The sequence below is a fragment of the Lepisosteus oculatus genome, chromosome 14 (genome assembly GCF_040954835.1).
Source record: "Lepisosteus oculatus isolate fLepOcu1 chromosome 14, fLepOcu1.hap2, whole genome shotgun sequence".
NCBI classification, from domain to species: domain Eukaryota; kingdom Metazoa; phylum Chordata; class Actinopteri; order Semionotiformes; family Lepisosteidae; genus Lepisosteus; species Lepisosteus oculatus.
In genome coordinates this window covers 26,257,744-26,273,623 of record NC_090709.1, presented here as the reverse complement: position 1 = coordinate 26,273,623, position 15,880 = coordinate 26,257,744, and the positions used below count along the sequence as shown (strand labels likewise).

Genomic DNA, 15,880 nt, shown 5'->3' with positions numbered 1-15,880 from the left:
GACAGGTCTGGACAGAGGAGCTCCAGTGCCAGGGAAGTGAATCTCACCTGTCCTTCTGTCCAAAGTCCTCCACAAAGACACAGAGCTGCACCCATGAGAACGATGTGGGACTGGAGTGTTTTGGTAAGAGGGGGATAATTCATTTCATTTTGTTTTTAATGGAGCTCAAAACTGAAGCTTAGAAGAGAAACAGATAAGTGTTGTTATAACTCTGATTCAATACTGGGGGTTGGTGTTTAACCATGAAAACTCAATACGATGATCTTCTGATCAACAGTAACTTAATTAAACCATATATTACCAGCCTTGCTGATGAATAACGTATTTCAGATTGAATTGGATTGAACAGTAACACATTAGTGAGATACTTATATGACAGTAATTTAAAGCTTAGTATTGTAAGTATACTTGAAGATGCCATTGAGGGTAATTGCGGGTTGTTATGTTGTGAAGCTGGGCCTCTGCTCTCTCCCCTGTCCTATCTGCAGGATACACAGGGTTCAGGCTGGTGAATGGCTCTGACTCCTGCTCTGGCCGAGTGGAGTTACAGTGGCTCTTCAAGGACTGGGGGACAGTGTGTGACCTGTACTGGGACCTGAGAGACGCCACTGTTCTCTGCCAGCAGCTGGGCTGTGGGGAGGCTGTAGCAGCTCCAGGACAGGCCTGGTTTGGACAGGGCAGTGGACCAGTAAGGGCTGATGTGTTTGAGTGCCGGGGCAATGAGAGCCGTCTCTCACACTGTGCTGTCTCTACATGGGGGAGAGCAGTGTGCTCTCATGGACAGGACGCAGGAGTCATCTGCTCTGGTGAGAATTATGTTTAAAAATCATGTGCTTACACACAGCAGCACACTGTCTTCATGATTTACTGAATACCTGCTCTGTTACATGCTGCCAGTAAAAATATATTCCTTAAAGCATGTGAGCGTATTTGAATCATATCATATATAACTCAAATATTAACTAAAGGGGTAATCATTTTCATTGTCATTTTTTTTCAGATGATTAGGTACAACAATTCACTGTGGACAAAAATCTGTTTTACATTTATATTGAGATCACTGTCCTAAAAATGAAAGAAAGTATTGGATCTCAGTATCCCGTAATTAACACCTGAACTGTTTAATTAGTTTAATTAATGGAGCCCTATTTAACAGGAGGCTGAAAAGAAAGTGAGTCTCAGAAAGTCAATAATTACAGATGTTATGTACAGTTGAGCCCCACACACAGCTGACCCTGCACTGGTGAAACATCACTCCTGTGGATAGAAATGAGCTCCTTTCTTCTGTTTTACAGACTCAAATATGACCAGAGATTCACCTGGAGCAGGTAAAGAGAGATTGAAAACTGTCTTAATCACATCAGTGCTGTTTTAATTCTAGTTTCATTTCTGGTGCTAAACTGAACCTCTCACACATGGTTCACAGTCTGTTTTCTCTCTCTCTGTTTGTTTCACAGGTTTCCCTTCTTCAGCTGTTCCCTTTTCCAAAACACCAGGTATGAATTAGCCCCTGTTCTGTATCTCCAGGGCTCTCAGTGTGTGTTGATGTCTCTGTTGCTCAGTGGAATCCCAGATCAGTCAGTGAGGCAACAGCTGTGTGTGTGCAGTTTTTTCTGTGTGTCACAAACACACTAGGGTCTTTGGGATCTACAGCAAACGCATCTATCTGAATACTGCAATTTGTCACCGGTGGAGCTATTGTCTCTGTGCCCAGCAGTGGGTCAGAAAAGTAACTTATCTGGTATACTGCTTATGAACAATCTGTTACAATAAGTATATATTAAATTAATCAAAAGTCAAGAAACATTGTACTTGAACTGTATCTGCTGTGCCTAGTGGGCCGAGATAATCTTCAACTTGTAACAGCAGGTCATGGTGATCTCTTAGTACTGCACTGACCTCCGGACCCCTAACCTCTAATTCTCTGCTCCTAGATCAGCTGTCCCTCAGGCTGGTGCAGGAGGTGACTGTGCTGGGAGGCTGGAGGTATATCACAATGGTTCCTGGGGGACAGTCTGCGATGACTCCTGGGACCTGGCAGACTCTCAGGTGGTGTGCAGACAGCTCCAGTGTGGGACTGCCCTCAGTGCCCCAGTTCCGGCCTCCTTCAGCCAGGGAACTGGACCCATCTGGCTGGACGAGGTGGGCTGTCTGGGGAACGAGTCGTCTCTGTGGGAGTGTCCCTCAGCAGGGTGGGGACGGCATGACTGTGGACACAAGGAGGATGTGAGAATCCTGTGTTCAGGTAGGGGAGATAATTAAAATTACAATGATTCAGATTCTTTAATCCCACATTGTGGATATGGCTTGCGTCTAGAGTGCCTAAATATGTTTGACTTGTGAGAATGTGAGAATCTTGTGTTCAGTAAGTTAACTAAATAAAATAATCCACATACTGGAATTCCACATTGTGGATATGGTTTGCATCTGGAGTGCTTAAATGCATCTTGTTGAGGAAAAGACTGAGCTGGATGCAGAATTAATTTTAAAATAAATATTTATATTTATGATACAGTTGTGAATGCACATATTCACATCCCAGCAAAAATAAATAAAGAGAGAAAGAAACTCAAGAGAAATTCCCCTCCACTAGAGAATGGGGATATATTCATCTCAGTCCTCCAGTAAAATCTAGGGTCCAAACTTTAAACTTCTCACATCAATAAGACCTGTTGTCTGTTTGGGTGTATTTGTCTTGGCCATTATCTTTCATGATTTTCTGCCTCAAATGTTTCATTTTGATTTGTTCCAAGAATGGCTTCTGGTCAGATCCTGATGACCCACACAGTGTTAAATGTCACCCTGAGCCACGTTTTCTCCATTCATAACGCTGCACCGCTCATCCTGAGCCAAGAGTTCTACTTTCATGCCTCAGTCTCTTAGTTGTGCTGCTGCTGAATAGCCAAGCTGATCAGAATGATGTTTTGGGTCAGAACCTGATCATGTAATGGGATTTTAAAGTTCTGTGTGATGCACTGTCCAGGTTCTGAATGAACAGAACCACACAGTCCTGCCTGTCACCTTCATGTCAACTGTGTTATTGTACAGCTGTCCTTGTTTCATTACGTGAGTCAGTTATAACTGGATTAGTACGGGAAATGAGACTGGTTGCTGTTCACATTGTTTGCTGGTTGTTTCTTACCAGTTCAGATTGAAACGTTGGGCTGTCTTGTCAGGGTTTGTTTCCTTTGACTTTCCCTGCTGTCTTGACAGATCACACTCTCCTGAGACTGTCTGCAGGCTGTTCAGGACAGGCAGAGGTTTACTACAATGGCACCTGGGGCAGCATCTGTGCCAACAGCATGACAGACACTACAGCTGCACTGGTCTGTAAACAGCTGGGCTGTGGAGACAAGGGCACCGTCAGAGAGACAAACTCCAGGCTGAGCCCTGATCCCAGATGGCTGGACTTTGTCTCCTGTCGCAAACACGACTCCACCCTGTGGCAGTGTCCCTCCTCCCCCTGGGGTCAGAATGACTGCACAGACCGAGAAGTGGCTTATATCACCTGCTCAGGTACAGAGGGAAGAGTAATGCTCTGTAAATTAGTGTTTTGCCATATTTAGAACAGACAAAATCTTTAAACTGAATTCTTAGTAATTTATATCCAAACATGTATAAAATTAAATAATTATTATTAATCTTTGAAGGTCCTAGAAAAGAAGCTGACAGAAGCACTCCAGCCCCTCAGGAAGAGCAGCCTCAGCTGTACTGCCCAGGTGAGTTCAGTGTGTAAAACAGTCAGAGACACTGCAGCCCTGAGCTGAGGAACAGTAACCATACAGCTCTCTTCTAGAGCCACTCAGTACCTCACTGATCTCTACTACAGTCACTGAGCTGAAGACACTCAGTAAGCTCTCTGCTCTCGTCTACAGTCACAGATCTAATGACACTCAGTAACCTCACTGCTCTCTTCTACAGTCACAGATCTGATGACACTCGGTAAACTTTCTGTTGACTTTCAGTCCCACTGGCTCTGCGCCTGGCAGGAGACACTAACTGCTCAGGCAGGGTGGAGCTGCGGTACGAGGGCTCCTGGGGGACAGTCTGTGACGACTCCTGGGACCTGCAGGATGCCCAGGTGGTCTGCAGACAGCTGGGCTGTGGGGACGCAGTGAGTGCAGCAATAGAGGCCTCATTCGGACCAGGGATTGGCACCATCTGGCTGGACGAGGTGAACTGCACAGGCAGTGAACTTCACCTGTGGGACTGCTGTCACTCTAGACTGAATCAGAGCGACTGTCGACACAAGGAGGATGCAGGGGTAACCTGTACAGGTGAGGAGAGTCTTAGAACTGTAGATGAACAAGGTAGCAGATCAATGGAGAAGTTAGACTGATGTTACCCATACTCTATCACTGCTTAATATCTAACTGAACCAACTAAGATCATCAGTCACAAGATTGGGATGTTTTGTAGCCCTGTGTATGTGAACAACACTAGGCTTTAATTCTGAGCAAGACACCATTCATCCAGCAATCCTAGATTTGACCTCAAGGAACAAATGTAAAGATTTTCTTTTTAAGACCACTGTGGATTCAACCTGCTGTAAAACCAAAGGCAAAATAATGACAGTTCTCCTATCTCTTTTACAGGTTTGTCAGAGACAACAGCCAGTCCAGCAACAGCTACAGGTGAACAGAAATCTTCCTTGTCATTGATAACTCCTGTCTTTCTGTCTCTTCAGATTCCCAGTGTAGCTGTAGTGTCTCCTCTCCTCCTTAAGTGTGAAGATCAGTGTCTCTTCAGATTCCCAGTGTTGTTGTAGTGTCTCCTCTCCTCTCTCAGAGTGAAGATCAGTGTTTTCAGATTTCCAGTGTAGATCTTGTGCTAGTGTCCTCTCTTTCCACACTGATTTAGTGACAGTCCTGATGGGTTAGATTGGGAATCCTTAACTGTTCTTCATTGATCTTGGGTTCACCCTGAAGCCATGAGAGCCACATATCGGAACAGGAGGAGAACAGGACATGTGTCGAAGTGTATATGAGCCCAAGAGCACCTCTCCTGATCCCTGTTCATCCATTGTCTCCCCCTCTCTCAGGCAGAACCAGGACAACACCCCAGACACAGCCACTGGGAGGCCTGTCTGCCTCGCCCCTGGTCCTCCTGCTGCTGGGGGCTCTGCTCTTCGTGGTGCTGGCCCTGTTAGTGGGGCAGCTGATCCAGAACAGGAATCTGAGGAAAGGTAGGGAGGGAACTCTCCATCCACATAGTGACCTCTAGTGGTCAGTTCTGTCACTCACATGGAACTTATATTTACATAATTACCTTGAGGAATAAACCTGCTTTAAAATCACAATTGCCTGAGGTAAAACCTGTCTAATTTAAAGGTGTGCTGGATGTGAGAAATTTTAATAGTGTAGAGAAATCCATTTGAAGTTTAAGAAAGATTATTTGAAAAAGATTAGCAACAATTACAGGTGGAGATATCAGGAAATTTGCAAATCCAGAATCATAACATTTGTGTGCTCAAATGTCCAAAATAGGTTTAGGAGTGACATTTTTTATCTTGTACTCCTCTCCCTGCATGTTAACCCTGAGTGTCTGTTTCCTCACACAGCCCTATCTAAGGGAGCACTCGCCCCCTATCATGATGCCGTCTACGAGGAAATAGAGTACAAACTGGCCAGAGAGGGAACCTACAGCGCCCCCAGGAGAGGTGAGTGGAGACAGTCTTCAGGTGTGATTAGTCTCCACCCTCTAAGGAAAATCTGAGGACTTACACTTGTAGAAAATCTCACTCAACTGGTTTCTGACAAAAAGGGTATTTTTTAGTTTTAAACCTGTAGGGTTTTTTCTCAACTGGTGTCAAACTAAGTGAAGAAAATCAACACCGCACGATTCTGGATCTGCCTTATAAACACAAACTCACACACTGGCTTCTCTTCCAGTAGAGGACAGTGAGGCTGCTGTCTGACTGCAGGTAATACTGATCTGTCCTCCTGTTCACAGGGAGATTCCTCTCTGATGAGCTGCCCTCTGGATATGATGATGTGGAGGACAGTGAGGGAGACCCAGTACCAGGTGAGGGGAGGTTAAGTAAGGGGGCTCAGTGTGGGAGTGAGGAGGTCTTCAGTTCAGTACTCACTCTCACCTCAAACCACGCTGACATTTAGAGAACTTATGTAGAAAATCCTGAATTATATAAATATAACCACACGTGTTTGATACTTTATAAAGTCTGTTTTTCAGTGTTGCCTCACACTAGCATTATCTCAGCAAATCATAGATGCTGAGCAAAACTAGACCTGGTCAATACTGGGGTGGTAAACAGGGTGCTGCTCTCATTGGTTTTGATAGAAAAGGAGACTGCGGAACAGCATGCTGCCTTTCAGATCAGATAAATCAGCGACCCTAGAGTTTTGGCTTAACTATACACCACAAAACATTTAAAATCACACTTTCCAATTACTTTGCAGCTCTATGGTCAAAGTAAGTCTGAGTCCTGAAGTGTAAATTCTCTGTCTCTCTGTGTGGTTCAGGAGACTCGATAACCTCTCTGAAAGAAGAGATCCCAGAGTACTATGATGATGCTGTACCTCAGAGTCCAGATGCCTTGTCAGGTGGGTTATTTCAGTCCAATCACATGGGGAAACTCTGCACCAATCCCACAGAGTCTGAATCTCTCTACTCTTTCTTGGATCTAAGCCTCTGAATACGGAGTCTGTACTATTCTGTACCAGTTACATGAATCTGACTCTCTCTCTGTGATCTCAGCCCTGCACACTCAGTCTGGGTCACTTCTGCCAGTGTCCGGCTCCTCTTCAGTATCTCATAGGGTTCACATCACCACCCTCACTGTACAAATACAGCCAAACTTTCTCTGCCCTGTTTTCCTTCAACATCTTATTTGAAAATCTAGGAATTGTTTTACATTTATTACAGTTGTGAATAGGACTGGAAATCAGGTTCCCCCTGATCTCCTGTACTTAGAGCCTGGAGTTTTAGATCCTGTGTGATGTTCAGTTAATCAGTGTGTTCTGATGAGCTCCAGCAGTCCTGTGCTCTAGATAACTCAGTGTGCTGATGTGTGACAGTGAAGCTGTGCTCTGTGTGCTTTAGGAAAGCTGATGTTCTCTGTGAAAGAAGAGGCCCCTGAGTACTATGATGATGCCATCACTGTGCCCCAGAGTCCAGACACTGTGTCAGGTGAGTTATTATAAATAAGACTAAGGAGTACCCCCTGTACCAGCCCACAGTAGCCTTTGTCATTAGAAATTAGTCTCAACCTAATTTCATATCTGCAAATAAACACTACCTAGAAGAGAAAAGGTCTCTGACAGGCCAGTCTGTCAGAATGACAGAGCCATTACTGACCTGCTCTTCTGTTCACAGGGAGACTCCTCTCTGATGAGACACCCTCTGGGTACAGTGATGTGTTCAGCAGTGAGGAAGACCCCACTTCAGGTAAAAGGGGCTACAGCCAGGGGGCTCGGTGTGGGTTAGGTAGTTCAGGGATGAGAGAGATAACCTCCAGTAATCCATCTCTGTTGCACTGTCATCCAAGACAGGGGGGAATCAGGCATTTTGCAGTAGCGGTAGCTTCACTCTATCGTGTCCTACAAGGATCAATAACAGCCAATAAAGGCTGAGTGACCTGAATTGTACAAAGTTAGATCACAAAGATCAGTGTCACTGAAACCCACCTACTGACACACCTAGCCAATCAGATTTAAATTGATTTAAATTGATCAGCAGCTGATTAATGATGAGTGAATGAGGTCTGGGCAGAACAAAGCTTTAGATTCCGCAAGACCAGGAATTCTGTTCTCTGACTGCAGAGAGAATTACTAGGCTCAGAAATTACTAGGTCTTCCTCACTGTGGTTTTAGAGCATTGATACTTCATAAGTATAAGTGAATTCTACACTGAATCATCAATTCTCCCAAAAAGATACAATTTAATTAAAAAAACTTATTAAACGCTTTTGAGTACAATATTGTTACATCTATTCTGTATACTATAACTGTTAGTCCACTAATAGCCATTGATATCAAAGCAGAGTACTTCTCAGATCCAGTATGTTCTATTATGCTTATTGTTTGTTATGCAAATTATGATTATATAAATAAATTGTATATTGTCTGGTTAGAATACATGTGTGAGACTATAGATTATTATGTTTGATTAGTTTCTAAAAGTCTACAAGTACTCTCAAAATATACTGCTATAATTTCTTATTGTTACAGAAAATTAAAATCCCCATTCACTACACTATTGTGACTATGTAAGTGTTTTAAAAAATCTAGGTACACCTGGGTAATGTCATCAATTCCAATTCCAATTACAGTACATGACTAGTGGCTGCAAAGCAAGGAGATGTTTGCTGAGGTGTGAGATTCAGAGATCAAAGCAACCATAAAGTTCTGGGTAAATGATTGTCAATCAACTGTCCAGGACTGGTAGAAGGCGAGAGCTACTTCTTGCTTCTACTACTTGTCCAGATCAACTGGAAAGATCAGACTGGAGTTTAGTCTTTGACCCTCATAAAGAGAGCTTGCATTTCTGTTGTTTTTAGAAACTTTTATTTCTTTTTTAGAGAATCCCTTAGTTAAAGAGTGCCTCTCCTGGCTAGTGGGAGCATCTTTAGAACAGGGAGATAGGTTCCCATTCATTTTGTAACAATTGGGTTCACAAAGAGAGATTTTACTGTAGGTTGTAATGTCTTAGGTTTAGAAGGTTTGGTTTCTCTTTCTTTTATATAGGTGTTTCTGTAAAAGCTGAATACTTGGTAGCAGTTTGACGATTTTCTGGGTGGTTAGGATGTAGGTGTCTAAAACACCTTGTTAGCAAATTTGTAATTGCGTGCTGTATATTTATGTTGTGTGTAATTTCGTGTGTGTAGTGTTGTTAATAACAAATATTTAACTAATTGTACTTTTTTCAATAAAGCTGTTCCAAAGAACAAATCTCTTATGTGCCTTTAACTATACCAAATGCTTGGGAATATTGTTGGCAAAATCTTTAAAAGTTGGGGGTTATGATTAATTTATTTTTTAATTTATCTACTCAGTCATTTTTGATATTCACAATTTTCATAATTCTAATATGTAACAATATTATTTCAATAACTGCCTCATTTGACAAATCATGACAAGTCTGTCTCTCTGTCAGGTGTCCTCCAGCCTGGCCCTGGAGTGGACAGGGTCCTGCCCACACTGCCCTCTGAAGAAGGAGCCCCTGCCCCTGACAGGACTGACTACGATGATGTTGGGGATGACTCTCAGGGAGAGGATGGGCGCTGTGAGACTGACAGAGCTGTCTGGGAGAACCTCCTCCAGCAGGTCTAGACACAGAAGAGCTTCACCAACAGAGTCACACAGTCTTACAACAGTTCTGAGCACTGAGACTGTCTGTGACCTGAGTCCACTTCACTCCACTGCTTCCACACTGACACTGTCTGTCACCTGAGAGCTCTGACCAGTGAGTCACTGTCCTCATTGACTTTGTCTACAGGACCTGCAGTTTGTGTTTTAAAACAGGGAGACTTTAAAGTTCCCTATTCCACTCAGTCTTTTTTCTTGTACAATATGTTTCTGAAATAAAACTATTAATTGATATAGAATTCTGAATGTAACATTTCTGATGTGCAGAAATGTATAGACATTTTCTTAACATTTCCTTTTTAAAAATAAACTTTTTAAAACCATTTTGTCATTCATTTGTAATTTCTTAATTTTGTACAATTAAAGACTTTTAATTAAATATATAAGGAACCTTTGGCCAGTCACAATGATAAAATCAACCCCAGAAGGAGAGAATGCCTAAATGTTTGTGATCAATTCATAAGTATGATTTTATCCACACAAGGAGCAAAAGGCACTGTTGACAGAGCCAGATACAACACTACCAAAGAGACAACCTGGCTGTTATTTACATTCCCTTCAAATCAAAAGGTTAAGATAGATACTTTATTGATCCCATGAAAAGAAATTGCATCTATCTATCTAAGACTCCTTGTCCTGCCATCAGGAGCTGCTCAATTTAAAACGCAGCATCCCACAGCACTAGAGACACCCCAATATTCACTTTATACTACACCTCAAACCATAGGCATTTTATAGCACCCAGATTGACCAGTACAGAGCACTAGATACAGTAAAACATCTTCATATTTGAAAGAAATGTGAGTGTTTTGCACATTTCAAGCTACAACAAGTAAACATTTGAGGACCTAAGTCAATATCACCTGGAATGATCAATAATGACCAACATTGGCAACTTCCAAGAAAATCATTTTCACTCATTGAATTTGATCTTCATACTCACCTTGCATTCTCAGCTATAATAATTCAAAATTACAGTGCAGATTTGGTGGAAAACTTCACAAATCTGTACAATTGTATTTTAATATCTTGGTATGTACTTTCATTTTAACCATAAATGCTATTCAGTATATTGTACTTTTGTTGTACTTTTTAAAACATTTTACCTGAGGACGCAAGGGGACTGTTATATCTTGTGATACATGCAAGACATCAGTAAAAGAAGGTGAAAGTTTAATAAAATTGGTGAGTAAAAGAAAACCACAATTTGTATGATATTATCCCTCGATATCGAAGATCAATTGAAGGATTTGAAGAAACTATCAAAGAAACAACAGCAATAGCAGATGATTTGGGTTTTGAACCAATGATTACACATCAATAATCAATTCGTCCTCAAAAAAGAAGAGACAGGCATGTTTTGAGCCTCATAATGATCCTCTTCTGGATCCACAAGAAACGTGTTTTGGATGTACTTATAACTTCCATCGAAGAGAGATCTCATCAGTTGCATGCAATTGAAACTTTCGACTTTTTGGATGGTATTGAAAATATTTTAAAAAAAATAAAATAAACAATTTTCCAAGGAAGATCTCATGAAGTATTGCCAGGATCTATTCTTAGCGTTTGGTAGTGATAACACTGCTGATATTGATGGAGTAGAAACGTACGATGCGTTGACAGGATTTCTGAAGCGAGAAGTCCTAGAATGCCGCCTATAAATGAGCTAGGATTCATACCAAGAAATACTTTTTGTATTCCACCCAGAAGGCTGCTATTGCATCACATATCTTGTGAACATTATCAGTTTTGGTAGCTTCTGGGCGCGATTTTCCAAAACCGAAACTAATAACAAAATTATTTAAGATGCACAATGTCCAAAAATTGTAAATCGAGACTAGTATTACTACAGAAGAAAATATTTAACTGAAATATAAATAAGACTATGAAAGTATAAACAGTAGAACAATTCAATTTATATAACTTATTTTTTATTCTTATTAGAAATGGGATCACACACCGGAAGACACTAACGTTTATCTTCGTTAGAGTGTGTGAATAACAGTTTAACCCAAAATGTTTGTAATTGTGATTTTGTTGAAATGCAATAAATCGCCTATCAGCAGTAAGAAATTATTAAGAAAGTAAGATTTTTTTTTTATTTCACAAACTGTAAGACGTGAAGAGAGTTTACAGTTCGTATCCTTCGCTTTGTCTTAATTTAAGCGTTCAGGATCCAAGCCCGTGTGTGGACGGTTGTGTTTCTTGAATCTCTTGTAATCATCAAAAGTCGTTGTTTAGTCCTTCAGTACTTTCTCGAGTTGTACCATGGATATTTTATACGATTAATACTATTCATGCTCTTTTGCCTTTTCCTTCACATATGGAAAAAGTTCAAAGTGTCCTTATGGCTGTGCTCCACATCTACACAACAGCACCTGTAACAGTACAGGACACGCAGTGAGGAATTCGCGCAGCTTTCCGTTTAGTGCGGAGTCCAGAGGGAGGACTCACTCGCTGAATGATTTCTCAAGAAATCCCGGGTGAGATTTAACAGGTGATTTCTTCAACAGCCACGACAAGTGTGGAGACGTTCTCTGGATTTCCTGAATATGACGTTAAATTAGTTCAAATCATTTGGTAGTTAACAGAACTAAATGCTTTGGAGGTACATTTAAAACAGCAGAGCAACACTGTAGCACTTTGTGTGTGACTGAACTTAATTGTGTAAACCTGGCTCTCTATGAACACTGACAAAGAGTTCTCACTCAACAGAAGATTGCGATGTGAGCACAATAATGTAAAGCAAATGGAGTTGCCAGGGATTGAACCCGGGACCTCATACATGCAAAGCATGCGCTCTACCACTGAGCTACATCCCCACTGGTGTATGCTCAGGGAGAATGCCTGCAATTTCCCACTTTCGTGTTTCCTCTACTACAGAGTAAATTCATGGGAATGAAGAAATAAGGAAGGAAAAATAATCGCATTGAAGCTTCCAGAGACTGGGCAAAAACGAATCAGTTATTTTTATATCCAGTCACACGGGCGACAGTGGTTAATTCCTCGACGGGGGAGTGCTTTTTTACCTCCTTACTCTGCTGTCTTTTAATTCTGTTTTCTTTGAAAGCTTTTTGCATCTTTTAAGTGCTCTCGGTTAAACTATGCATAGGACAACAGCAGTACTGATGATTTTCATGGACCGATGCACACTTCTTCTGTACAACTCCAGTGATAAAGCCCTGTCTGTAAATATTGTAGAAGAACGAAAAAGGGTGAAACAACGCTCCAACCACAGGAATGGTAACCAGAAGGATCGTGTTCTAATTTAATATGTCATTTTGAGATGCCTTGTCAACGCAGACAGGTGTTAGAGCTGAACAAATAATTTATAGTGGTGGTTGTAAACATGGAACATGTTGTTTCTATACCAGGAAGAAAGGAGCAGACTCTTAAACTCTTTAACTCTTAAGTTAAAAGAGACAAAAACGACACCTAATCACAGCTAACATTAATTAACATGTCTGTGTCTTCATCACTTTTGGGTAAAGTAAGCTTGAAGTTCAAAAACGATTTTGGCACGCCTGTAGAGTTTTTATGAAACAATTGCTTTGTATATACAATTGCTCTGTGTATAAAGTACATTGTGAATGTTCTCACAGCCTTCAGTTTGTCTTTTTATTCCACACACGAATATTCTTGTGTCCATATCACATATCATATAACACAGAACGCCTTCAAACCAAATGCATTTTAAAGACCACGACTTTGAAAATTTTCACAACCCCTCCATAAACATATCAGTGAGCTCATTATTCTTTTCTGACAGTCAGGGTTTTGATTGATGCGCAATTACGCACCATCTGGAACACTGGGGGACCGCTGTATACATACATACGTTCACAACGCAGAAATACTGCTCAATAGAGTTTCATGCGAAAAACCAATATATGACCATAGGAAGCAGAACAGCAGTGTCACGCCCGACATCCCTCCCTAGAGGGCGCTCCACTGCTCTCATTATTGTTCGTGTGTTTTAGCTCTCCAGGTGTACCCTTTTAGCGTTATTATTTAAAGACCAGCTCCTCCAGTCCTCGGGGCTCATCATTAGGGTAAGATGTCGCGAGGCCCGCCTACCACCAGGAAATCCTACGTCTGTCTCCTGAGGGCATAGGCCTCATCCCCGACACCTCCCGCTTCCTGAGCCCGGGGTCTGGAGGATCTCGCCCCGTCACCCTTGGACCTCCATGTTTCGTTCGTCTGTGTGCTCCCCTCTCTCGGGGATTTTAACTTTGTCGCGTTCCAGGATGGATTTCCAGTTGATGGACTTTCGGACTGTGCTTTGACCTGCCCTTGGACTCGTTTGGATTTGGATGCCGTTTTGTCTTCCCCGTACACTGTCTCACGGACTGTCACTATTATTTTGTGCACTATTAAACCCCTCTGTGTTCCTTTTACCACGCCTCCTGTTTTCTCCAGCTCCTACCGCATCGCATAGGGTCTTCTACAATATCTGACACGGATTCCAGTCCGTGTCCATTACAAGCAGTTTCCAATTACCCAGACTGTCAGCACGGGAATAAAGCTTTGTTTTATTTCTGAAACCTTTTCTTTATTTCCTGTTTTCATTCTACAGGACAATTCCTATTCTTTACTCAACAGCTTTTTAAAAATAGCACCCATGATGTTCAAATCATGATGTCCATGATTGTTTACACAGAAGACTGGGAGAGCTATGGGTTGTGAATCTCTTTTTCTCATGGTTTTATTGAATGTGGCACTGTGCACTAGGATAGGGGGATGCTGTTCACAAGCCAATAGCATTTAAACCACAGCACCCACAATGCTGCAAGTAAGTGTTTTACACACTAAGCAGGTCCTCTGACCTTTCCCAGCCTTGCTTTGGGTTGTGAAACCTCTTTCAGTTTTTGTTATGATTTTTTCAATACGGCACCTATTAGACACGCAATACACTGGGATAGGGAGGTCCTCTTCATGACTCAATAGCATTTGAAGCACAACATTCACAATGCTACAACCAAGTGTTTTACACAGCAGACAGCCCCCCTCACCTCATACAACCTTGCTTTGGGTTGTGAAAGTGTTCTTTATTTTTTTATGATTTTTTGAATATAACACTACAGGTAATATACTGGAATAGGGGGGTCTTCTTAATACATGGGGTACATGGGGATAGCGCCTTAAAAGGTGGCTTCTCAAAGCTCTTTACAGAATGACAACAACAATAAAAATACACAAGATAAAACACAATTACAATATATAGAGGAGACCATGGATGGTGGTACTAAGAAAAGCAGAGGGGTGAAGAATGGAACCAGTTCAGTAAAGGCTTTTCTGAAGAAGAGGGTTTTGAATCTGGATTTGAAGCAATTTAGAGAAGGTGACTCTGTGATATCCTTGGGGAGAGAGTTCCAGAGCTTGGGGGCAAAACAGGAGAAGGTCCTGTCACCCACAGAATGTAGATGGGCTTGGGGAACAGTTAGGAGAGCAGAATTAGAAGAGAGAAGGTTGCGAGGTGGGGAGTAGGGCGATAATAGTTCAGACAGGTACTGAGGTGCCAAGCCATGCAGAGCCTTATAGGTGAGCATGAGAAATTTCATGTGCATTTTTTCCCCTCTGTAACAAGAAACATGTGCACTCTGAATTGAGTGGGTGTCAAATTTGTAAACCTGAAATTATTTTTTGTTCATATAGTCATTAAGATCCAAAAGACTTGGACAGAGATTCAACGATCCCAGGCATAGAGACTGAGTGTCGAGCGAGCAGGAGCGGTGAGGAAGGAGACTGCGAGAGCATAGATATAGATACTTTACACAAAGTACAGACAGTGCATCAAGACAATATACTGTACAAACAGTAGACAACGTACAAGTAAACAATGCAGACATGTAAACAGTGACTGCAGACGTGCGGAATAAATAAGAAATTAAGGTAGATGTTTCTATTAAATTAACGGTATTCGAAATGTTGTAAAAAGAAAAGCGATTTGTTTTGTAAAAACATGAGAGATGATTTTTATTTTATACAGGAAAGGCATGCGTGTCAAGTTGATCTTTTTGGAACGCACCATTTGAAAATATAAATTGGAAGTTAGTTTGGATAACTCCTGATGGATATTGTATTACAAATAAAGTTAAAAAGATATCATTTAAAATTGTTCATAGGTTTTATCCAGTTAAATAAGTACTCTCTAAAGTACTTATTTAAGCATGAGCAGGATGATTTGTGCGTTTTTTGTCGGGTTGAAAGGGAATCTTTGGTACATTTACTTGTGAGGTGTGTGTTTGTGAAGTTGTTTTGGACGGACTTGCAGAGTTTTGTTTGTAGGCATTTAAAGGTGTTTTTTTTTTAGGTTTAAGGACTTTGATATTGTACTGTGTAAGATAACTTTTTTTAAAAAGAATTTATTTATAGCAAATTTATTAGTCATTCTGAGTAAATTTCACATTCATAAATCAAAATGGTCCAATAATACTCCCCTTTTTAGTACTTTTCAGATGGAGTTGAAATATTATTTAAATTCTATAAAAATGAAAAAAATGCTTAAGCAAGGAAAACATTTGATATATGTAAAAAATATAATTTACTTCGTT

General features: G+C 41.2%; 1 protein-coding gene and 1 non-coding gene across 2 annotated transcripts in view; one reads left to right on the top strand and one right to left on the bottom strand.

Moving 5' to 3' along the window:
- Nucleotides 1-242: 242 nt before the first annotated feature.
- LOC138242535 (scavenger receptor cysteine-rich type 1 protein M130-like) overlaps nt 243-15,880 on the top strand; it is a 358,811-nt gene continuing 343,173 nt past the window's right edge. Inside the window, exons 1-5 of the mRNA XM_069198068.1 lie at nt 243-276; nt 489-688; nt 1,951-2,245; nt 3,214-3,516; nt 3,966-4,277. Coding sequence (XP_069054169.1) covers nt 243-276; nt 489-688; nt 1,951-2,245; nt 3,214-3,516; nt 3,966-4,277 — 1,144 coding nt within the window. The remainder of the gene's footprint in view (nt 277-488; nt 689-1,950; nt 2,246-3,213; nt 3,517-3,965; nt 4,278-15,880) is intronic.
- trnaa-ugc (transfer RNA alanine (anticodon UGC)) lies at nt 12,077-12,148 on the bottom strand. Its single transcript has one exon. It is a non-coding gene; the product is annotated as a tRNA-Ala (tRNA).